This window comes from Sceloporus undulatus, chromosome 4 (assembly GCF_019175285.1).
Source record: "Sceloporus undulatus isolate JIND9_A2432 ecotype Alabama chromosome 4, SceUnd_v1.1, whole genome shotgun sequence".
Classification (NCBI taxonomy): Eukaryota; Metazoa; Chordata; class Lepidosauria; order Squamata; family Phrynosomatidae; genus Sceloporus; species Sceloporus undulatus.
Genome location: NC_056525.1, coordinates 82,139,331 through 82,164,932, shown reverse-complemented (window position 1 = coordinate 82,164,932; position 25,602 = coordinate 82,139,331). Strand labels below are relative to the sequence as shown.

Genomic DNA, 25,602 nt, shown 5'->3' with positions numbered 1-25,602 from the left:
TTGCTCCTTGTTTTAATAATTATAGTCATTATATACTGATCAATGATCAGAATAAGTTATTATCATTGTTGTTACTCAAATTTAAAACAATGGAGATTTTAGTGTTCTAGTATATAATTAGTTTTAAGATGCGCAATAGGTTTTGGTGCATGTCAGATTTCTCATTGTTAACTGGATAGATACTTTGTAGACATTTGGCATTTCTTGTACACTTGGTTAATGTCTAAGACTGCCAAGCAAGAAAGCTAAGTGCAGCCACTTAAGATGTTGGCTTTTTCACCTGGGTTTTTTCACTAGAATCTAAACTACTGCCACCAAATATATTTCACAGTCACTATGTAGTCATACTTCTGTGACTAGTGGAAATATTTGTAGTAGGGAATGTTGTTGTTCTGTGTCTTCCTAGTCATTGCCAACTCTAAGGCAAACCTATGGTGGGGAAGATTTGTTCAGAGAGGATTTGTCTTTCCCTTTCTCTGAGGCTAGGAGAGTGTGACTTTTCCAAGATCATAGAATCAAAGAGTTGGAAGAGGCTTCAAGGGCCATCCACTCCAACCACCTGAGTATTCAGACTTGGGTATTGTGTGCACATTTCAGAGTGTGGTGTAATATATTATCAAAACATTTGAAAATGGAAAAAAATGAATAATAGTATTTTACCTATTTGCAGGAATAATGCTGGGCAGGATGGGCAACAATGGAGTTCCCTTGGTCAGTTTTTGCCAGTGCTTAAATGAATCTGTTATGAAGATAGTGGCTGTTTCTGTATGGTGAGTAAATACACTGGTTGGGGGGGGGGGGGGAAAGGATACTTGCACATTAATGTGTGTTTTGGTGGGGTGGCCTTCAACAGTGAAGTGAGGCTTCATTAAAGGAATGGAATGGAAAGCTCTAAAATGCTGCTAATAAGACATACATTAACATGTATATTCTCTTATCTGAGTATTCCTTACCTATGAAAACCCTATGGTTTATGAGGTCACCGTAAGGTGGCAGGTGACTTGGAGACATGCACATACTCACTACAGTACTTCAGCAATAAAAGGCATAGTCCCTCAACAGTGGATTTCAATTTCGAAAAAAACACAGGAAAGTAATCACATATTTTCTCTTTCATGTACAACTTTATCCTAAATGTAGTCTGTATATTTCTTATCTCTCTTCCGTTTTTGTGTGTGGACATATTTCATAAAGCTTTATCTTTCACAGGTATTTTCCATTTGGAATAGTGTTCCTAATTGCTGGCAAGATCTTGGAAATGGATGATCCATCAGCTATTGGAAAGAAGCTAGGCTTTTATGCCATTACTGTTGTGTGCGGCCTGGTGGTCCATGGACTTTTTATCCTGCCAATGATGTACTTTTTCATCACCAAGAAGAATCCCATTGTCTTCATCAGAGGAATTCTTCAAGCCTTGCTTATTGCTTTGGCCACATCATCCAGGTACTATGAACTATGTGGAATAAATGAAATTTGGAACAATCATTTCTAAGTTTTTAACAAGGGAATCTTCAGCAGAATTTTGTCTCATAGATCCTTTTTTTGTTGATGTTCTAGCTCCCACAGTTCCAATTTCTCCCACTTAAACAAATCTCTCATCTCCTGCAATCTAAAGTGACAGACAGTAACTGACTATGGTAGACAGTCCAACTGACCCAGGAGCAGTTGGTGAGCAGATGGCACTCTCTAAAATGTGTTTAAGAATTGCTACTATGTGTGGTAAATTCTTAGCCTGAACAATACCTTAGAGGTATGCAGAAGTCCATTGCTTGATATTTGGAAAACCCACAGTGATCTCCTCCACCGCTTTTTTGGGTGAGACCTTTGTAAATAAAGTTATTTGGATCTGCTCTGATTTTGACTCTGTATTGAATGTAGGCTCTATAGTAGAGGTCTCCTCAGCTTTATAGTTTCAATTGATGTCACCCAAGTTGCATAGAACTGACCCCACACTGTTGGGGAAGTCATAAAAATTGTTATCCAGAAAAAGATGGGACCTACTTCACTAAAGGTGACTTGACACAAGGGATCTGAGGAATTATAGGCTAGTTCTAAATTGGCATTTCTTAGCAAAGGAAACAAACCTGGGAGATTATCACACTGGCTCTTTTCTACCAATCTGAGCACGGGCTGAGATCATGTATAAATTGATGTTATCGCATAGCTCCTTGCCCAGATCAGAATCATCCTGTACCCGATTGGGACTTCTCCCGTACTTAGCAAAAACTGGTACTTTTCCATTCAAAGTACAGGAGAAGTCCCAGTTGGGTACGGGTTGCCTCCGATCTGGGCATAAAGCTGTGCAATAACATCCGTTTATACACAGCCTCAGCTCGTGCCCAGGTAGAGGATAAAAGCTGTGCGATAATCTCTCTGTACTGGCTATTCATTTCTGAATATGGTCAGTTCTGAGATAATCAGAACTTGGTTATATAATTTCACTTTCTTGTGAAGAGAAACTGCTTTGATCATCCTTATGAGCAAACTACACTGGGAGAAAGACTGAAAGGTTTGAGCCTTCTCATTTCTAGGTGGCTTCAGTATCCTCAGTCATTCTTCTGGATCATTTGGGTGGGGTTGCAACACTGGTTGGCACAAAATGCTCCCTTAACTGAATCCATTTAGCCAGGTATTGTTATCTCTGTATGGCAGCAACTTTCCAGGATGTCAAGTGGGGTTCTGTACATCTAGGTTTACCTGGCAGTCCCTTGATTTTGTTGGTGGTCTTCCATCCACATAGCAGCCAGGCTTGAACCTGCTTAGCTTCCAAAATAAGATAGAGTTGGTGTGTTCAGGGTGGTATAGATCTCTTTTACCTCTTTGAAATGTAGAAGAAATTGATCTGGAAAAAATTGCCTGTTTCATGGGAATTATCCCATTTCGTTAGACAGATGGAAGAACTGAAAATTTGGAACTGTACTGATAGTTAGCTAAGGTTGTTCCCCAATTTATGTTTCTGCAAATATTATCCAATAATAATATATATCATATAATATATATAATAATCATATAATAGAAGGAGTTGCCTACAGATTAATTCTGTAATCCAGACTATAAATAACAGGAGCAGGATGAAACTAGATGTCCTATGCCAGCAATACAATTTCAACAGTAACTAGTAAAGTAATGCAGATGTTTTAGATGTTTTAGTATAAAAGTGAGTATGTTGACATCATACAGAGACATCTCAGTGTCGAGCTGGAGATCCTATGGCCAATGTGCTGGTGTTGAATGCAGACTTCAAAATACACGAGAAAAGCAGAGTTAGTTGATATAATTGAAACATTCATTTTGGAATGTTTGAAAGATGACTTGCTGGATATGATTAAATTGTGGGCAGAAAACATGCAGTAATACTTTAAAAAAAACACCCGAAGTAGTGTTTTCTACTCATGTGCCTTTGGATAGATAATACCCACAGAAAGATCATTACATAATGTTCATGTTTAAGACATGATTTGTAGGTAGCCTTACAGAAGAACTAGGGTCTGGGTTTAAGCATCTCACAGAAGCTGCTTATCTAGATCCATTTCAGTCTGGCCTCCCCTTTAGCATTAGGTCACATATGGTAAGAGTAGAAATCCTGAAAGACTTCTTCACCTTGATGTATTCCTGATAGTGATTACCTGTACTAAGGTTTCTTGAGCTAATTACTTGTATTGCACAATGACAGTATATTTGAGAGATCAGTTGAATTTGTTGAGAAGAGGAACCCTGATTTATAGTTGGTGGGTGGCTCATTCTGGCTATACTGGTAGCATTCAGTACTGGCTTTGTCAGTAAAGAGTGAAGCAGACAGGCAGGAAAAAGCAACTCAAAGCTACTCTTTCTGAAAGCAGGTTGAAACCCCACTGACCAGACCAGCCACTCCCAAGGCAGCCCAAATGCAAACAGCTCGACCACACAGTGTGGCATCAAGCTGTGTTGCTAGGTAATTTTTTTGGGTAATATCCCCCCAACCATCCATGTGCACTGTTGCACAAACACACCGCTGCCACCTTCCTACTGCCTAGACGCCATCCCATTGAATGGCTGCCCCTTTGATCGTCCACACAGTCACACCTGCGATCCTCCACCAGGACAAGGCACTGGAGCAGAGGTACACCCAGTATGGGTATGGCAGCTCTGTCCTTTTTAAATGGGGTGTTTATATGCAGCTTTACAGTTAGGGTTATGATAGATTGTTCCTTTGGTATTGGTGCATTTATAGGCACGGTTGAAGGTGCACACTTTCTGGGCTAGGTCACTTTATTCCTGCTTCTTTTTAGTCTGGCTTTTCGTCCCTTAGCATAGCCATGGCCTGGTTTCAGGCTGCTTCAGGGGCAAGCGTTATATAAACTCCACACCCCCAAAGCAGCCTGAAACCACTTCTTTTGTCCCATCTGTTTTGGATATAAGACTAAAATTTTGAACAAAGTAATCTAGGCAGGGCTATCTCTAGATTTGAGGGAGGAACTCAGTAAAGTGTCATCTCATTAACCCTCTCCATCACTGGGCCTTGGCAGTAGTGGCACTGAGCAGAAGGACAGCACTAGAGAACTGGGAGATATTTTCCTTTTCTCTAACGCGCCATAATATTATGGGAAATTTAAGTGATGACTCCCAACCACTCACCTTCTTTTTAAAATATTCTAGGCAGACATCCTTGGTGAGTTCTGTTGGAGCTCAAGGTGCCTCTGAGTAATGCCACATGCTGACTCTCATCCATGTTTTGGAGATCCTAGTAGTAGCTGCAGCAGTAGTTGTGTTCTTATCACTACTGAACTGCTGGTTTGCATTTCACAATCCTGAAAAAAACAATGGGCAGTCAAGTGAACATCATCCAAATAGGAGTACTAGTCCATGTTTTATGAATTCCCAACATAGCTGTATACAGAGACGAACAACTATAGCTCTCAGAACATTTTTATTCTGGCCTAAAACACCCATTGAACATAGTTCGTCTCTCCTGTTATAGAAAAATGAGTACTCATTTGGTCAAAATGGTGGCTGAGTCTGAGATGTCTTATCTGTTTCCATAGTGAGGATTTCACCATTGATGGAAATACACTACTAACTTTGATTTAAATTGTCCAATTATATTATTATGCACAAAGCCAAAATCTTGAGGTCTTATGAATAATTATACACATTTTGTGAAATCTTGATTTCTAAGAAAGGAAATAACTTTTTCCCATATAGCAGTGCTAAGATGAAATATGGAAGGCATAGTTCTTCCCAGCCAGAACCCCCATATGTTTTGGACTCTAGCTGCTGTCATCTCTAACAATTTCTCATGTTGACTGAATCTTATGGGAGCTATAGAGCCAGATCATCTGGAAAGCAGCTTGTTGGGAAGGGGAAGTAATCTACAGTCTTCAGATGCTATTAAATTGCAATTCCCATTAACTCTATCTAGCATAGCCAATGGCAGCAGTAGTCCAATAACATCTGGAATGTTTTTGGACTACTGCACTAGTCTGTGGGAAATCTAACATCTAATGAGTGGCACGGTTAATGCAGCTAACCAAAGGACATGTTTTGAGCTGATAAAAGCAACCGTCATGAGGTCAGATGGTTTGTGAAAAAGCAGAATACAAATTATTATTATTATTATTATTATTATTATTATTATTAAACATTCTCCTTTTTTAGCATCAGAAGGTCATGAATTTTGTTAAGTACGGTGGGCCCTTGATATTTGGTGGGGTTTGGTTCCAGAAGCCCCTGTGGATAACAAAATCCATAGATACTCAGGTCCCATTAAAAATAATGATGCAGTAAAATTGTGTCCCTTATTTAAAATGACAAAAATCAAGATTTGCTTTTGAAACTTTATATATTTTTGAATATTTTCAAGTTGTGGATAATAGGATCTGTGGATACAGAATCTGTGGGTATGGAGGGTCAACTGTATATAGCATCAGGTTCATAGCACCTGAGTCTGCTGAGAGTCCCTGACTTTTAAGATCAAGTCACAGAAAATAAATTGACTTTTAAAATAAAGTGAGCTCTCCAGACTGGTTGGCACAAATCAGCAGGAACTGAAGTGCAAGTTTAGAATTCCTAGGGATTGTGCTTATATCGTTTCCCTAAACAGTACACCACTCAACAGCTATCTACCTTCTATATTATAGGTGAATCAAAGACCGTGATTTGACTACTGACACACATCTGCCATATTTTCATTGGTTTATGTCAGCCCCTTCTCAGAAATATCTCATGACAGAAAATAACACTTTAATTTTGCTTTAACTTGAATGAAATATGTGAACATTTGTAAAAGTCATGCTTCCCATGAAAATCATGCTAGAAATCTGTATAACTTGATTTGTTGTTGTTGTTAACTCCTTTTGAGTCAACTTTGATTCATGGTGACCCTGTGAATGAGACACTTCCAAGACCCTGTGTTCTCAGCTGCATGGTCCAGGTCTAAAGGCTCAGGGCTGTGGCCTCCTTGATTGAGTCTATCCATCTGATATGCAGTCTTCCTGGCTTTCTACTGCCTTCCACCTTTCCTAGCATTATTGTCTTTTTCTAGTGAGTCATGCCTTCTCATGATGTGGCCAAAGTACAACATGCTCAATTTAGTCATCTTGGTTTCCAAGGATTGCTCAGGTTTGATCTGTACTAAGACCCATTTGTTTGAACAATATCACATGACTGAGATCAGAAGTATAATCCAGTGTCATCCTGAACACAATCATGCATATTCACGTTATTGCGCGAAAGACTATCAGACGCATTTGCTTACATTCCGAATGCACTCCGAACGCAATCATGCATCAATCCACACTTAAGTAAATTCGGTGAACTAGGGAACTCACAAATCCTATTCCCAGGCTACTTTGCATTCAATGCAGTGATGTTTGGTGTGATATGCATGTCTGCTGTGGCCCTGGTATTCCCCCCCTCTGCATCAATTCCCATGATCCTCCATTTTGTTTTGGCTTCCAGGATTCCTAGGTCTTCTCTGGCAGCCAGGAGAAGCAGCTGTTTTTGACAGGAAAGAGTAGTTCTCCCTGAGGTGCCCTGCAAGCTCTCTCTCTCTCTGCCCAAAATAGTGGGCTTGGGGTTTGCCTTGCCCCTGACCCCTTGTGCCCTTCAGGGACCTTTTTGCCTCCCTCCCTTCCTCCAGGGCCAAGGGGCTTCAAAAAGAGAGACACCCCCCTTTTTTTTATTAGCCCCAAACAGTTCTTCGTCTTCTTCCCTCATTCCTTTGGGGGGATGATGGAGTGGGGCAGCCTGGGCAATGGGGGGGGTCTGTTTTCCTCCCCTCAGGGGCATCGCTCTGGGCTCACAACCAACTCCAACTCCCAGAATTCCATAGCCTTGAGCCACAAAGAGTTAAAGCAGTGCCACACTGAGTTATTTCTCCAGTGTGAATGAAGCCTTGGTCGCCAGCTCTGGTTCCTGCACAGCTTCCCCTCCCCTTCCCCCTCCTCCAACTCATGGAGAGGAGGCAGTGCCATAGCCTTCAATGGGACTCCCAATGGGCCAGGTTAGAACCAGAGAGGACCCAGCCCCCACACAACCTCACTGCAACAAAGCTCTCCCAAATGGGAGGGTCTCCTTCTTTCCCCCCATTCCCCCCATAGCTGGGGACTTAAAGGCACAGGCACAGGCACAGTCTCTCTCTCTCTCTCTCTCTCTCTCTCTCTCTCTCACACACACACACCATCTGGAGACCTCCATCCCGTTTTTTGGGTTTTCTTGGCAGGTTTATTCAGTTGGGGTTTGACATTTTCTGAGGAGGCTGAGAGAGTGTGCCTTGCACCAGGTCACCCAGTGGGATTTGATCACTGCCTTGTAGAGTCATAGTCCAATGCTCAAACCAGGCACAAGGTTGTTTTGGACTGATTTTGAATTGGTGAATTCCTAAATAATGTGAATTGAGGGGTAATGAATGCACAAATAAAGTACATTGCCTAAATAACATGAAATAAAGGGTAATGAATGATTAAATAACGTGAATTGCCTAAATAATGTGAAATATGGGGTAATGAATGAACAAGTAATGTGAATTGCATAATAACGTGAAATAAAGGGTAATGAATAAACAAATAATGTGAAATAAGGCAAAACCATGGGAACCGGAGGCAAGTTCCACCGGAAGTGTAAAAAGGTCACAATCCAATTCTGCCCTCACTGCGCATGTGCAGGGATGCTAATTTGAACTCTAGACTATGAAGGGTACATACCCATATGATAACTACTTTGGCTTTGGGGTGGGCGCTGTGTTCTTCTGCGCATTTGACAACCATTTGTGTAATAGCATTTCATTTTCGAATTGGCCCTACTGTCTTTTTTTCCCCAAAATTGGGAGACATTTTTCCTGTGTGATATCGTCCTTAGTCTTTTTGACCATCAGCACTCTTCTTGGTCCCACTCTGTTAATAGAACATCTTTTTCTCCCATACACAACAGGACAATTGCTACAACATTCTGAGAATTTCAGTTTCTTATTTCTTTTCTGCATTCACTTTAGTCTTTTCTGTATTTTTCTTACAGCTCTGCCACTTTGCCTATAACCTTCAAGTGCTTGTTAGAGAATAACCACGTGGACAGGAGGATTGCCAGATTTGTACTCCCCGTAGGGGCCACAATCAATATGGATGGGACTGCCCTTTATGAAGCAGTAGCTGCCATTTTCATTGCTCAAGTGAATAATTATGAATTGGACTTTGGACAGATCATCACCATAAGGTAAAAAGGCCATTTATCAAGTGACTTCCTTTATAAAGGAGCTTTCATCTGGCTTAATATTACGCATACAGTGTTTACCTTCCTGTTGTAGAAACTTCAGTACATCTGTTATCCAAACTTTTTCATTCATAAATACACTTTGAAAAATTGTTTAGGAAGGAAGGATGCTTTCATGGGGAGAAAAGTCTCATAAAAGTTGATTGACTGTAGTATTTGATCAAAATCAGATCCTCCAGTCATCTTTCTGCAGAATGTTCCCACTGACAAGTGTGATATGGTTTGCCTATTGCTCTGTGTTGGTTTCCTTATCCATTGTTTCCTTTGGGGGGAGCAGTTGTGAAACATGTTATTTGAAATTAAAAATTACTTTTCATCCTCTTTATTTCCATTGTCTAGAGCCAGCATGATGTAGTGGTTTGAGTGCTGGACTACAACTCCAGAGATCAGGGTTAGATTCCCCATTCGACCATGGAACTCTGAGTAATCTTGGGCGAGTCACAGACTCAGCCCTAGAAAACCCTGTGATAGGTTCACCTTAGAGTCACCATAAATCAGAAATGACAAAAGGCACACAACAACAACAAAAGACTGAGTGTTCTTGCTTATTTAGCCAAGTAGCAGCATCTATGAACGAAAGAGAGATTGTCATCTGATTAAGGAAAATCTCAAGGTTTTCATAAGTTAAAAAGAAGATAAGCCATTGGTGGGACAAAATCGTTATGTGAGAACTGGATATGCTGAGGAACCACAGAATGTAGACCAGGGGTAGGCAACCTTTTTGAGCCGGGGGCCGGGTTGCTGTCCCTCAGACAACTGGGGGGGGCCGAAGCCAAAAAATATATAATTAAATAATTTTTTTAAAATTTTAAATAAATAAATAAACCAGGACAAATGTAGGACAAAATTTTCAAATGGTGGACACTTTTTTTTAAAAAGTGGAGGACACGTGAAAAAATTTGCTGATTTTTAAAAAAATGTTAATATAAATGCATGTTTCTGAGGCTTCTATAGACAAGGCCTCGCAGTGCCGCATGTGGCCTGCGGGCCGCAGGTTACCTACCCCTGATGTAGACTGACTGTTGAGCTGTTTGTGTGGAAACAGAAGGGGGAATAGAATGGAGTGACTGGAAACTGGAAGAGGATCAATGTGTGTTGCAGCAGGCCATACTTGCTTCAAAGTGACTTAATTTAGAATGAAAATTGTCAAGAACAATGTTCTAGTTTTTTTCCCTTGAGCGAAAGGTTGACATGTGGAAAAGTTGGACATCATGCTGAGAGCTCTCCCTTAACTTTATGATGTTTTGATATTTTCGTTTTCTATGGGCTCTTTCACACTACAAAGTTAGAGCATTATTGCACTAACTGTAATCCTATGTAATCCTGAGGTTTGTAGTTTAGGAAGGTCCTAGACTAGAGTTTTTTGGCTGACTATTCTAAATGCCCCTCTCTAAACTGCAAACCCCAGGATTCCCTGAAACAGAACCATGGATGTCATAGTGGATTCTTTGCACTCTAATTACACAATGTGAAAGGACCATTGGTGTGGATTAAGGACCACAATAGTACTCATTTTTGCATAAACATGCACTGTATTATGCTCCTTAGCACTCTTCCATCTGCACTGCAAACAAACGCTGCACATTTTGGCTGTATCCAGTACTAGTTTTATTGTGAAATAGGATATATTTTATCATAAATTTTATCAGCTACTTTATTACAACATAACATTGTGAAAAACAGTATTACTATTCTTTTGAAAATAGTCACATTGCTATGGTTTTCAATCATTGCTGAGCTGAACTTCCTAAGGTACACCTTTTTGTTGCAGCAGGCAGAGTCAGATGTTATTCAGATGAAAATGCAGGAAATGAACTGGCCATTATAATTTGGAAAAGGGGCTGTGGGAAGACATGTAGCAGGAAAACCAACAACTCTTGAGCACCATAGTATCCTTAGGTGACTTCAGAGTTTTGGAAATGGCTTCATTCATTTATCTCTGTACAATAGCCTTCCTTCCAGAAGGCCATGCATTATTTGTGCTCCTGTTGTTCCTTGTGAGTTAAACCAAGCTTATATTTCTTCTCTACACCAGGTTTCTAGTTGTAAATTTCTAAAATAAAAAGACCTGTAAGCCATAACTTCTTATCTAAATGCTTTCTTGAAGCCCATTATTATGTGGAAATCTCTGATAACACAGCAAGTTAAGAGAATGGTACTCGGAGCATGCTATGAGACAGAAGCTTATTGTCTTATTACTTTGCTTGTGTCAAGATGCCATGTTGACATTCAAGATGGATTCTCAGGCATGAACCTGGTGAATCATGACTTAATGTTAAGCTGTATAGATTTCATAATCTCATAGTAGCTGAGATCCCAAACTGTGAAATATAGAACTGAAGTACATCTTCTTCTTTTTTCTTTTTGTTAAATGTTCCCTGAAGCTGTTCTCTGTAAATACTAAAAGGAGAAAACAACAATAACTGGAGAGCATTTATCAGAGGTCCTGTGTTACTTGCCACATAATTTCTGTATTTGGAGGGTGAATGAAGTAGATGAAATACATTTCCAGTCAGGCTGGGAGAACCCCCCCTCCTCTAAAATGCCTCAGTGAAACATATAAATTACTGATTATATTGTTGCTAGATTAGTCATACTGTCATTCTGCCTTCATAAGTATCAAATTAATCAGCTTTATGCTGGACTGTATTTATGCAGCTATGATTTGTATTTTCAGTTCTGGTGCTTGCCGGGAATTACTGCTAAGAGCAAGGAGATTCCAGCAATTAGTGCTGATGCAATTATTTGCCTTGCTCTATATTGAAGGTCATGTTAGAGCAAGGTTTTTCAACATGTGAGTGACCTGTCAAGCCAAACATAGCCCAACAGCCCTGGTAAGGCACAGTCTGTGGCAAGTGTTTTGTATTTAGCATGGTAAGTCACAAATTGCACTAGGTTACTATAAGGGTCCACTGAAAAACCCAGATATGGATTCTAACTGTGTAATAACCTTCAGATCAATCTGTTGATTTAATCCCACTGACTAACAAGTTCTCTTAATTATTCAGGGCTTCTTTTTTGTATTACATCCAAAGCCTGCTCTGTCTGAAAGATCCAGGATAGTTTAATTATAAGCATATTTGAGGACTGCAGCCTAATACATAGTTAGAAAAATTCATTCCCATTTGTTTCAAGGTGTTTAAATGTGTCTAACTCTGTGATGGACTGTCACCCATCTATTCAGCAATAGGTTTAGGACTTGAAACTTTCACATATAGATGTTGATCTAAATTTTAGATGACTTCAGACATTTTAACAACAGAAATAGAAGTATTTGCAAAGATGTAGCTGTGTAAATTCTTTACAGAGAAATGAAGAAAGAATCTTCCGGCACCTTATAGGCTATCAAGTTTTGTTTGCAATACATTATAGTGGATAACAGTTCACATCATCATATGAGACATTATTTGTTGTTTGCTAAAATTGGACTATAATATCAAGAATGTAAAATCTATATTGGCGAGAATCTAGGGAGACATTCACAGTCAGTTTTTTGTTCCAAGGAGATGCGGATCATCGTGCTGATGCATATTGGGTTTATTGTTTCCATTTTGTTTTGGGTTCACAAATCTCTTTGAGTCACTGTAACCCCTTTGTTATTCACACGTGCCGTCATTTCACGATAAAATGGAGCTGCCTCCATTCCCTTGAATGATACAGAGCGATTCAAATTGATTCGGAAGCTTATTTATACTGTCAAAGATGCAGATTGGTCTAGATCTTTCAGGAAAACTTGGGGAAAAAATGGTATTGAATATCCCGGGTTAAGTGGGGGGGGGGGGTTGCCAGCCATCCGCACCATAAAGTGCATCAAGTGCATTTGGGAAGTATGTGAACAACAAAGATTCAACCTGGATTCATCCCAGATTATTTTTGTAGTGGGGATAGGGCCTAGGAAACCCTTTCATTGATAACAAGAACTACAACTTTGTTCAATTGGTGTCAGATATTTGTACCTGGGCAAACAGGAAGTCCATGTTTCCTTTCTGGAGGGTCCACCTACTTACTGTCTCTTGCACACAGATTTCTTGTCTTTACCATCTGCTTAATTCTACAGCAAAATAAAAAATAATAATAATAATTATTATTATTATTATTATTAATTCTACATTGAATTACCATTTCAGAATATGCATAAGCAGCTGGCAAACACTTATTCATTCTTGGTAGGGTTATACAGATCCTGGTTACTTGATAGTTTCCATAAAATTCCTGCCAGCATCTAGGTGAAGTTAAGCCAATGAGCAAACGGTTATATTAATTGAATTAACATTCACATTTTTTTTGTTATGTAAATAGTAGCTGTGAAGGAATCGGGGAGGAGGATGCATTGAGCACTGGAGGGTCTTTAAAAAAACCCTGCCTAGTACAAGTTGAGTTTTCCTTATCCAGAATTCCATAAACTAAAATTCAGTGGACCCTTGTTATATGCCGGGGTTTGGTTCCAAGATCCCCCGTGGATAGCAAAATCCATGTGTGCTCATGTCCCATTAAATATAATGACATAGCAAATTGGTGTCTCTTATAACAAATGGAAAATAAAGGTTTGATATTTGAAATTTATACTTTTTTGAACATTTTGTATGCTTGAATCTGTGTTTAAAAAATCTGTGTATAAGAAGGGTGAACTGTACTCCAAAATCCAAAACTTTTTCATGGGCGACTGAGATAGTGATACTTTTGCTTTCTGATGGTTCAGCGTGCACAGACTTGGTTTCATGCACAAAAGGATTAAAAATATTATATATAAAATTTCTTTCAGGTTATGTGTATAAGTTATATAAGGAACATAAATGAGTTTTATGTTTAGACTTCAGTCCCATCTCTAGGACATCTCATTAAGTATATTTAAATTTTTATTGTAAAGTTTTAAAAACTATTTTATCTGTGAGCCACCTTGGAAGAAAAAGGCCCCTGTGAGCCCCCTTCTGGCAGAAAGGCAGCACATTAAATAAATAAATAAATAAATAAATAAAATATGCAAATATTCCAAAATCTGAAATCTAAAACACGTAAAGGAGACTCAACCTGTATTTTATTTAATGTTCATAATACTATTTGGGGAAATAACTTCCCCCCCACCAGAACCCAACTGTACAAATAACAAGAATAATAATGGCTGATATCTTGTTGATTAATCCCAACTAGATGAGACCCATTCAGTCAATTGTTCAGTGGTAACTCAATACATAGATAAATTCTTTTGGTTCAATGGGACTACTCCAGACAGGACTAAAACTGGATTTAAGCCTATAACTACAAAATTGAGAGAAGGTAAAGCTGGAGGAATTTTAACTCTTTCCCCCTCTGCTACTATACTGTCAGTCTACATATCTGAAATTAGTATAGTGGGCCCTTGGTTTCCACTGGGGTTAAGTTCCAGCCCCCACCCCACTCCCGTTAACAAAATCCATGGATGCTCAAGTCCATTATATACAATGATATAGTAAAATTGTGTCCCTTTTATAAAATGACAAAATCAAGGTTTTCTTTTTAGAATTTGATTTATTTTTAAATATTTTCAAGCCGTGGATGGTTGAATCTGTGGATGTAGAATGAATATGGAGGACCAGCTATATCTGAATTTCAAAGTGAAGTCTTAATTGGTGACTTGGAGTTTCCCTTGAAAATCAAATAGCAGCCTGGGTTCTTGGGGAGTGATGGCCAGGACGTCTCCTTTCCAACCCCACTGATTTTCTCCCAAAGTCTGTTCAGGCTTTCCTAGTACTGTTGTTTACATAATTTTTTGAAAAGTGTAGATATTGAATGGATGAATGCAAGGCAAGCCATGTGTAGTTTGGTCCAAAGTTATAGCAGGGAGCAACTACCTCTGCTGGGACACTGGCACAAGAGTTCTTCTCCCATGAGCCTTCCTTGTCATGATTCTACTGTGCTCTCCATTAGGCTAAATAATGTTATTTCTTGTGAAGAAGGACCCAAATCCAGCCTTAATAAGTACAAAGTTACTGAGCTTTGTCTTCTGTGTTAAATTGTTGTTGTCCTTCTTCTTGTTTAAGTATCACAGCAACAGCTGCCAGCATAGGTGCAGCTGGGATCCCACAAGCTGGCCTTGTGACCATGGTCATCGTTCTGACATCAGTGGGGCTGCCTACAGATGACATAACCCTAATAATTGCTGTTGACTGGGCATTGTAAGTAACTGAAAGCTTTTTGAGACTTTTCTACCATCTTCAAACCAAATAGATTGTGTGAGGATTGGACAAAATGTATAGGACCTGACAGCTCATGATGATCCAAAAATGGGATGGTGGATTATAATGGAAATTGAGATCCCAGAAACCCATTATTTTTCTACATGGCTTTTACTTCTGTTCTCCATGGATAAAATGGGCATATTAACCAAAGAACGATTGCCTTATGAATCAAATTAGATCAATCTGGTTCAGGGATTGTTTCAATGGAATGGATACAGGCAAGGGGTGATGACAGTCATTGTTTGATATTTAGTCACTTAATCTGAGATACTATTTTTAAATAAAAAGGTTTTCTACTTTCCATAATTTAATAGACCTGAGTACAGTAGTTAGTGTTCATAGAACAGAATAGGAGGGGCAGTTTACACTCTTTTGTCTTTGACTTCTTCAGTTGATACAGTGCACATACACCCCACACACCTGTTTTGTCTTTGTTTCAGAGCTGATTAGCAGGCAGCATATGAAGACATATGTCTGCTCCTTCCCCCCTTCATGCTCAAAACTTAGGACTAAAACAGACACAATAAAGATAATTCACATGGCCACGGCCATGTGTAACAAATTGTAAGGGTTATTTTGCAGTCAAAAAAGTGTAGAATAGATAGCAAGACTTTCACGTGCCTTACTTTCTTACAGTCAGTATGCAAGGGATCTTGTAGCACCTTTGAGACTAACTTCAGCAACAGACATTGTAGCATAAGCTTTCATAGCCTTGGTCCACTTCCTCATGCATCTGAGAAAGTAGACATAAGTCTACAAAAAATTATGCTAGACTGCCTTTTGCTTAATTAGTCTCAAAGGTGCTGCAAGATCCTTTTGTCTACTGATATTGCAGACTAACATGGCTATGTCTCTGAATTCTTTGCTATCAGTTGGTCTTGCCACACTTCCAGTTTCTTATTCCAAGAGCTTAAGAATGTCAGGAAGGGAGAGAAGTAGCAATGCATGGACTGAGGAGAGATACAGTTACAGGAGGCAGAGGGTTCAGCAACACCACTTGTGCACTCGTTCTGTTGTTACACACCTCCACATGGGAGGGAGCAGGGACATAGCCAGGATTTTAGGAAGGGGGGGGGGGTCCAGACTAAATGCCACCATTATAATGGGGCTTGGGCACGGCGGCACAGCAGCACACACCATTCATTTTCCTAATGGAAGGGGGGGCGGACCCCAAGGAACCCCCCCCCCCTTGGCTACGTCCCTGGAAGGAGACAGGCATACAGGTCTGGCATCAATGTGTGACAGTCTCTGGGGCACCACTGGAAATTTAAACAGACAGATCTGCGGCTGGGAACACCCTCCAGAAGACACTTTGCTGCAGGCTCCCCATAAATATATGAATGATAAATCCATAATAACTGGTTTTGCATTCAGTTTTAACAGTAAGGAAGCAGAATAAGGTATGACAGTACGCAGACCAATATATTTACTCACACATGTGTACTTAACAGTATATGAAAACTTTTCTGGTTCAACCCAGCTTTGTTCTCCATTAAGTTAAACAAGCCAAAAACTGGACAGAGTTGATCTTGGACCATTCTTTGCTTTCTTAAGCCAAACATCTGGATGTTCCAGAATTTCAGTTTTATGACCCACATCAATATATTAAGTAAGGTGATTGAGATTTCAGATGTACTTCTCTGTTTTGGAAAAATCAGGAAATCACATGATTCATTTCAGATTTAAAGTAGGCTTGCCAAGATGAACTTGGCTGAACTACAAATAATTTACAAAGAATAATTCCAGCTAATACACCTGCCCTTTCCCCTAATTTTTGTGTTCTCCAGAACAGTTTAAAAGGTACCGTTTGCAAATGTTTCCCCTTAGCATTGCTCTGTAAAAAGCTGCAAGTCAGAATGAAATTGTTCATCGTTTACAGTTAAAGGATATACTATGCACAAAGGAGGTGGGAATGAATAATAATAATTTGAAAACATAAATAAGACCTGATATAATAACAAGGGCTAATAAGGGAAGGAGATTAATCTCAGTCATAATGCCAAGCATACTAATGTTTATCTTCTAGCCACATTCTTGTCCCCTGCATTCTTCTACATCTGTCTACTGCAAACATCCAAACTCTATTACTTTTCCAGTTGGAATGAAAATATTTTATGCTCTTCATCTGGACATGCTTAATGGTTCCCCTACTCACTTTTTTTTACCTTTTAAATAGACTATATAAAGTACTCCCCTTCCTTGTTCTCCTGTTTTTGTCTTGAAAACATGTTGCAGTTTTATTTTTAATACTTGGCTCAAGATTACTTCCTTCATTATGCACAGAAGTTTAATAATATTTCTGGATGGATGGAAGAAGAGGATTTCTTTCCTTCATTACAAAGTCTTTAAAGTTGTTGTACCAGAGTCTACAGTTTACAAAATTAATTCCAGATCAGCTCACTCAGGGATTCCTGTTGCCAGTTAAATAGAATCCAGGAACCAGCAACACTATGCTGGTTTGATAGAGTTGAATTCTGTTTTGGCAAAATCCGGAGACAATTTAGCTACCTATCCACCACCCAAATGTATGTTAGATACCTGATCAAGTATGCCAGAGATCTCTGGCTCTTCCCCCCCCCCCTTGATTGGGAGAAGAAAGAAAGGATACAGGGATTCAGCTGATCAGAGAAATGTTCTACATATGGTCAGAGGTTCTCAAGACATTTCTAATTAAGAATTCTCCACTCTTGATTTACTGACTGATCTTTGTAGCTTCATTTGCAGTGGATTGGTGTCCTCTTAAAGAAACACAAAATTCCTTTAATAATTCCTATTATTAACCTTTAATAACCAATATATGATGAGGTGTACATGTTGATGGGGTAAAAAGAAAAAAAGATGCAGATGAATGACAAATTCAGTTGAAGAGATTGTAAGTTAATATCCCATTCATTAGGACAACCTTTCCCAACCAGACATTACCCAGATTACTTGGCCTGCCAATTTCCCTAAGCAATAATTAATATGAGCTTTGTAGTTTTTTGTAGAAAAATTTCTAGGAGGAAGGGAACTCTGAATCCTATTGATGAATTACAGTGACATAAATTGGATTTATGCCATTGTCATCACACCAAAAATTCCTGCAAATCCACTATTTAAGCAACACAGCTTCCCCTGGCCATTTCCATGTCATTGGAGAACAGGAGTTCAGCAGAGGTATGTCAAGCTATTTTCCTGTAGCCAGATGTGCCGCAAGTGTATTGTCTGTAGGTATGCAAATACCTGTTGCAGTGTATCCAGCCACAGGAAATTACCTGGACAAAACCCCTCTATTACTCTGCCCTACAGCAACACAGAAATGACTATGCTACATCACTTAAAAGATGGGTCCTGGTGGAGTAACATTGGGAGACAACCCAGTGATAGGTTCACCTTGGGGTTGCCATCAGTTGGAAGTAACTTCAAGACGTACAACAATAAAAAGCTTGTTGGGGTGGTATCCTGTACTTTTGTTTGACATTCTTTTCATCCTACTGGTCATTAACATAATTTTGTGCCTTCTATATTTGGTCAGTTTGATCTGATGTAGTGACACAGGAGCTTAAACTAAACAGGTGACTTTATTCTTGTCCTACACACTGTGTATATGTACTCCTGAATTTCTGCATGAGTGCAACAAAAACATTTAAGATGTTGATGTACAAAAAGAAAAGAAACTTCTTTAATGCTCTCATTTTGTTTGACAGAGACAGATTTCGCACCATGATCAATGTCCTAGGGGATGCTCTTGCTGCTGGAATAATGGCACATATCTGCAGAAAAGATTTCACCAAAGATGGATCTGAGGTGGGAGCAAATAAATAAGAAAATGTGAAATGTCACAGTGGAATTGGCATAGATAGTTATATCCTATATTTCATGGCAGGGGCATGTTTCAAAGGGCCCTTGGGCAAGATTTCCTCATTAAGCCTCTCCATTAGTTATATCTTTTTGCAAGCAGTATCACCTGCTGATGTTTGTCTTTCTCATCCTCATCATTGCTACCAGCAAGCAGTTAGACAGTGGTATGTACTCTGCCTCCTTTGCACCACCACTTTAGTGGAATCACAGTGAGATACAGGTTGAGTTTCCCTTATCTGAAATGCTTGGGACGAAAAATGTTTTGGTTTTAATTTTTAATTTTTTTTGAATACTTGCATAAACATACTGAGATATTTTGAAGATGGGACCCAAGTATAAACACAAAATTGATTTGTGTTTCATATAAACCTTATATAGGTAGTGGGCATGAGGGGTAGGCATGATCCTTCCCCTGCACATTAACCCCTCTTTTCCTGTGCTCCGAATTGAATCAACAGCAAGTTCCCATTGGCAGCTGGTAAAAAACAGACTGGTTCTTTTGAAAAGACATGCTAAAATCCCTGGTTGCAATAGAACTAGGTTAAGCCCCCCTACAAATAGCACCAAGTCTACTCAGTGCCAGTATGAACGACCCTGAAATAACCCGGTTTCCACACCAGGTTATTTCGTAGTGTGAATGGCACCCATGTGGACAATTTTAATTTTGGAGTATTTTGGATTTTGGAATTCCGGATAAGGGATACTCAGCCTGTATGAACAAGCAGGTTGCAATGAAGAGGAGAAATTCTGACCAAAGAATTCTGCCAAAGATCCCTGCTGAGGTTTGGCCACTTGACAGGTGCTGATATGAGGCTCTTCCCAATAGGTTTGAAACATATGAGTTCTTACAATATAGCTCTTTACGTTTTGTGAGTTTTGTCAGTTCCACATCTTCTTGCTCCATTCTGGGGGGGGCATATTTGTAGTGGTTTCTTGAATCTGTACTAGGGCTTTTATTTTATTTTATTTAGTAGTTTGCTGAGGTAATCCTATGGTGTGAAGCCAATTCCCCCCCCCCCTTTAAAAAAAATCTTAGAGTTTTGGTATTATAGTGCAAAACTGCCATTTCACTGATGCACTATAGCACTGTGATTCTAAGATTTTTCCAAAAAAGGAGGGGGAGAGAAGAAGACTTTTATGATCCAATATGTCTCAGAAATTAACAAAATAAAATAAAATGTAGCTGATGCTGGGAATTGTCATAAAATTGTCTGGGAAAACAAAAACTTTGTTTAATTTGGAAAAAAGAAGTACAGTAACAAATGCTGCAACTTGAAAAACATTTGGCTTGTCTCGAAAAGCACTCTTATCATTCATAAAAAAAATAAATACCAGTTTCTCAAAGTCATTCTGCATAATGTAAAGCATACCAACAGAGCCATCTTTGATTTTAATATATTACACTTAAACTATTGTAATAATTGCAGGAAAGAAAGGAAAAACTGGAATATTAATAGGTAGTAATAATCAGAATTTTCCTATTCCATTTGTAGGTGCCTTTGATTTGTGAAACAAAACCCATTAGCATCCACCAGATCATGGCTTACCAGCGAAATGGCTGTGTGAAAACCATGAATGAGCCACATGGACCTGAGTCATCGAACACATTACAACATCACATACCCATTCAAGTGGAGGAAGAAGAAAATCCCATAGAAACTCATACAGAGAAATGCGGCAGTAAAGACCACTGTACAATTGAAATCAATGAACTGGAAACCAATGTGTAGCTGTTGCTTCTTATGGTTTCTGAAACCTAATGACTACCTCGTAGCTGGAGTTGGAGGACAATTCAAGTTGCCTTGAATAGGAAAGCATGGAATGACTGTCATGTGCAGACTGGGGCTGTGAAGCCAGCTGTGAACATCTGTGAAGACAAAAACTTAACAAGATGTGGCTTTTTCAATAGGTTCATATTGGTTTTTTTAAAAGGAGGGGATCACTGGATAACTGTGGTTTTCTTGGGACAAACTGATGTAATTCCATCTGCAATGCACTTCAAAAATCCCTGCCCCCTTTTAATGATTTCTTCAAGGTAACATTCTTTTCATCCTACTGGTCAGGAAGATAACCCCTCAGTATTCAGCAATGTTGAATTTGACTCACCATGCTTAGTAACAAAATGAACATGTCATAATTGTACCGACATTTTAACTTGAAGCATTTTAACCTCAGTGGAAATGACTAAATACTGCTTAGTTCCCAACTAGAGTAGATCTATTGAACTAAATTATATTCATATTAGTGTTACACTAACAAAATGCATTTATTTCAATGAGTCTGCTATAGTTTGATTTATCTCCATTTTTTTCACCCAACTACAGTTATGGTTCATCCAGAATAGATTGTGGTTAGTGTTAAATGTAGCTTGTTGAAATAGACCACCATTGCTAATGATCCTGGCTTGTTTCAATAAATATAGTTAACACTAATTATAGCTTCTCAGTTGGACAGAACGACTAACAGTGGTTGTTCTCAACTAGAAGCAGATGCTTACAATCTGTTCCCTGGAGCTGTTCCAAAGGAGGAAGTGGGAATAGGTAGTGCACTGTAGTGTAAGAAACAGAAGCTGTGGTTCACTGTTGCGTATGATTCAGCCAAAGTTGCCATGTAACAAATTACTCTTGGTTGCAATATCATTCTTCATATTAGCCATTATTCTACTTAAATATTATGTGTAACCAAAATAATAATTGCATATCTTATTGAGTATCTCTGCCGTAATTATTGATCAAACATAAAAAGAGTTGTGCATATTAGAAATTCTCAAAACACGTTCATTTTTTTAAAAATGTTGCAACCAACAGTATTTGTTACCTGGTTAGCTTTATTTTTTTATATTATATGGTTCTGAATATTTTGTCACTTTTGCTGTCCTTTCTGAGCTAATGAGTTCTGTTTAAGGAGTTACTTATTTGAAGGAAGTCTCATTTTTTTAGATTTTCAAGTGAATATTAAGCCACAGTCTACAAATATCCCATCACGTCTGCCTTCCAAGTGCCAGATACATGCTTCTTTTTTATCCTTCCTTCCTTCCAAATTCTAGCATTATAACAGTCTAGACAAAAAGAACCTAAACATATGTGAACATGGTGCTAAAGAAGAGTACATGACGTTCTCTCATTTGTATAGACTGTATATATTATGTTATTTATTTGTCCCAATATTTTCATTAATATAGACTTTGGGACCAGACTAAATATAGGCTGGAAACCATGTATATGACTATGTTACAACTTCACTTTAATGTTTTCCTCCATTCCATCCTGAGGTTCTAATCATTTTCCTCTTTAAACTTGTGTCTTTGAATTAAAATTGTATTTTTATCCCCCTCATACATACTTGATCACTTTATACCCTGGCTGGATTTTCTTCAGGTCCTGTCCAACTGTCCAGGCCCACATCCCTGTGGTTTTAATAAGGGGATGGAATCCATTTGAAGTTGGAGCAGTGTACGGGAAGAGAGAAACAGGACACAGTGCTTCAGCTGATGAACAGTGCAATTCACAATCTGTTAGGTGGAAAGTTAAGAGTCCAGGACATCTTTATCTTGAACACCTATGCTGAGATCCAACATAATGTAAAATTTTGGACCGAGACTGTACACTCTACCATCCCAAGGGTTGCTGTGATTATAAATAAAATGGGGGATGAGAATGGTATGTGCCATACCAACCTTACTGGAAGAAAGGCACAATAAAAATATAATAAGTATGCACTGGGTAAGTGTAAGTTTAGTCTTACTTCTAAGTTACATTGTACACATGCCAGAATTTTCTGTTACATAAGTCATAAAAGTACACATAAAACTGTTTCTCTTTTTTTGGCATTGGACAGATTAATTACAAACAAGCTATGTGGAGTTGTAAGCAGCAACCTTCATCAGCAGACAGTGGTGTAGGGTTGCATTATGGGGCTGTATGTATCTCCGATGTGACAGGAAATAATTTGGGGGGCAGTGTGATTTGTTGAAAGCCACTAGGAATGCCTCCTTCTGTACCTGAAAGTTATTCTTCTGTTCAGTGACCGTTTTGCAGGAGGAGCATGGGTCATGGAAGATGACTTTCTGTTCAGTTTGCACTTGACTTCAGCATAGTTCTGCATTTCTCTGTGCATTCTGTTTTCTCCCCTTTCTCCTACCTTCCATTTTTTTACTTTTGCTAATCACTCAGTACATTAGCAATCTGCTATTCTCTCACCCCTGCCTTATTTCTTCACTGGAGAGAGAAAGAGAGTTTTCTATCATACAGTGTGAGCAAAAGACACAAAGCTGTGGAAAACAGTTATATGATTATGGTATCATCTACCATATTCAAGCCAACTCTATTTGTGTTTTGTTGGAATTTATTGTGGCTGCTGGCTTTTATTTTCTCTGCACACATACTCACAAATGCAAATGGGTGAGCTATTTGAGAGTTCTTGTTCTCTTACTCTCTCCTATCTTCCTCTCTTGAATCCTTAAATTCTAAAATAATTCCCCAGTATTAACAGGTCTACCAACCATGTATTTATTACCAGTGTTTTCAGTGGAAAATATTTTTTTAATAAACATGCCATTGTGAAATGTGGTTGTCTGTGCACCAGTGGGAAGAGCTGATTTATTACTTTTGAAGTACAAGTTGATTCTCCCTTATCCAAAGTGCTTGTTACTAGAAGCATTTTGGATATTTTCAGATTTTGGAATATTTACATATACATAATGAGATACCTTGGGGATGAGACAGAAGTCTAAACATTAAATTCATTTTTCTTTCACATACACACCATTTTGCTATGTCATTATACTTAATGGGATGTGAACATCCATGGATTTTGTTATCCACAGGGGATCTTGGAACCAAACCCCAGAGTATAACAAGGGTCCACTGTACAAGCAAAGTAATCCAAGGAAAGGGGGCTGTGTGGTGGCGGAGCCACCACTTACTGGCAGTGACCAGAGTATTTTATTGCTCCTCTTTGGCCTGGTTCTTTGTAAAAGATGTGGCCTCAAAGCAGTTTCTGGCTGCGCTCAGGGCATGCATCATCTAAACACTACACCTCAAATATGGCCAGAAACTGGTTTATTTGGCCCATCTGTTTTGGGCCACAGTATGTCAAGAGATCAGCTACCCGACTGTAGAGCTGCAAGCTTACCTCACTAGATATTCCAACACCACATGAGTTATTTGCCACATGAGTTTCAGTAGAATGGCTCTTCCTTTGGTGGTAAGGGAGACATCTTCAATGCTCCTTGATGGCTTCACCATCCAGTTATTTATTAGGATTCCTCTCACCACCGCTGCCAGAACAGGGCTTTCTGAAGAACAGTCATGGCCTGAGGAGAGGCAAGGTGTGGAAATTTTTTTTCAAGAAATGATTTCTCTATTTCATTGTCTATTTTTATGGGTGCCTTTTTTCTTTTTTCTTTTTTTTTAGTATTTTAATGGTTATAGTTTTTAAAAATTACTAGGGACTAAAACAAATTGACACTGAATAGTTTGCACCTGTTTATTATTTGCCTGTTCCCAACAGAATATACTTCCACAGAGTGGAAAAGGGCAACCTATGAATTCAATCTCAGATTTAGAAATATGTCACACTTCTCATTTTCCTACAATATATCATCATGGCTGCTGATTATGTAAGCAGTATGTGTAGATGCTTTGTACTGAGAACTTATGGTTCTCATGATTTCTTCAAAAGAGGGGAAAAGCCCTCAGAAGATAATATAAAGCAAACCACCTGCAGATCACAATATCATTTTGAATAGGATTAAACCATATATCTCAATGGAAAGGAAATAGCTTTGACTTGAAAAGATTTCCTTCAGTCTTATTCCTTGACAGAAAAAGCAATTAGCATTGTCTAAAACAGGCTTAGAATTCAGAAAGGAAAACGGGCATGAAGAATACTAATAGGAAGAAATAACAGAAGAAAACTGATCAGTTAAATCAGTGATGTAACACTCCTAGAATTTATTAGCGGAGAGCCTTTGCACCAAAGTTTCACATTCACCATTTGAGTGGAAGCATAAAATAGATTCAGCAGCAGCTTTGAATGTATGCCTAGAGGATTTCCAGTATCTACATCACTTCAGTAGTGTTATAATTTTCCTTTTCTCCAAGGAGATAACTGAAATACTTGGAGAAAAGGAATGTGTGGATCCTACCCAGCTGTAAGAGCACACTGAGGACTTGTTTAAACTCTATTTCACAAATTTCACAAATTGTCTTTATGATAGTTGGGTGGCTCCATCTCAGTTTCCACAAGCTTGATGTTGTGAGAGACTAAAGGCTTGTCTATACCGTCCAGAATATTCTGAGCTTCTCTGGGAGTATTTTGGCCCTGGAACCCTCTGTTACTTCTACACTCCATAATGACACTAGGCAGCTGTGCCCGCTGTGTTGCTGAGAGCCGCTGACACTGGCACAAGTCACTCCCTCTGAGGCACTCACTTTCAATCACACAGCTGGGTGCCTTGCTGTGACCTCAGAGGGAGCGCCTCATGTCAGCAACAGTGGCACCAAACCACACAGCAGGGACACATGGGTAGACAGCTGCTCACCATCATCATGGAGTGCTCCGAGTTTTCCTGAAAAATCCAAAGCAAATAGTAAGTGTTTAAAACAACTTTACAGGAGGATGGGTGGATTTGGTGTGGAACTAGCCTTACATCATGAAGACAGTCCACACTCAAATCAGGGGTCTGGTCCTGTGTCGTGAAGACAGGTCACAGTGAGGATGCAGGGAAACTGCCTCATTTGGCCAGTGTAGACAAGCTCTTAGAAATAACAAACATGATCCTTAAGAGACCAAACTGTATACA

The 25,602-nt window shown here is 39.1% G+C and overlaps 1 protein-coding gene across 3 annotated transcripts in view; it reads left to right on the top strand.

The window, feature by feature from the left end:
• The window catches only part of SLC1A7 (solute carrier family 1 member 7), an 88,466-nt gene extending 65,955 nt beyond the window's left edge, over window positions 1-22,511 (top strand). For all 3 annotated transcript variants that reach the window (XM_042461286.1, XM_042461287.1, XM_042461288.1), the window contains 6 exons: window positions 671-770; window positions 1,210-1,443; window positions 8,491-8,685; window positions 14,760-14,894; window positions 18,644-18,743; window positions 20,291-22,511. In XM_042461286.1, the coding sequence (XP_042317220.1) occupies window positions 671-770; window positions 1,210-1,443; window positions 8,491-8,685; window positions 14,760-14,894; window positions 18,644-18,743; window positions 20,291-20,527 (1,001 nt within the window). In that variant the 3' untranslated portion in view covers window positions 20,528-22,511. The remainder of the gene's footprint in view (window positions 1-670; window positions 771-1,209; window positions 1,444-8,490; window positions 8,686-14,759; window positions 14,895-18,643; window positions 18,744-20,290) is intronic.
• The last annotated feature ends 3,091 nt before the right edge of the window (window positions 22,512-25,602 follow it).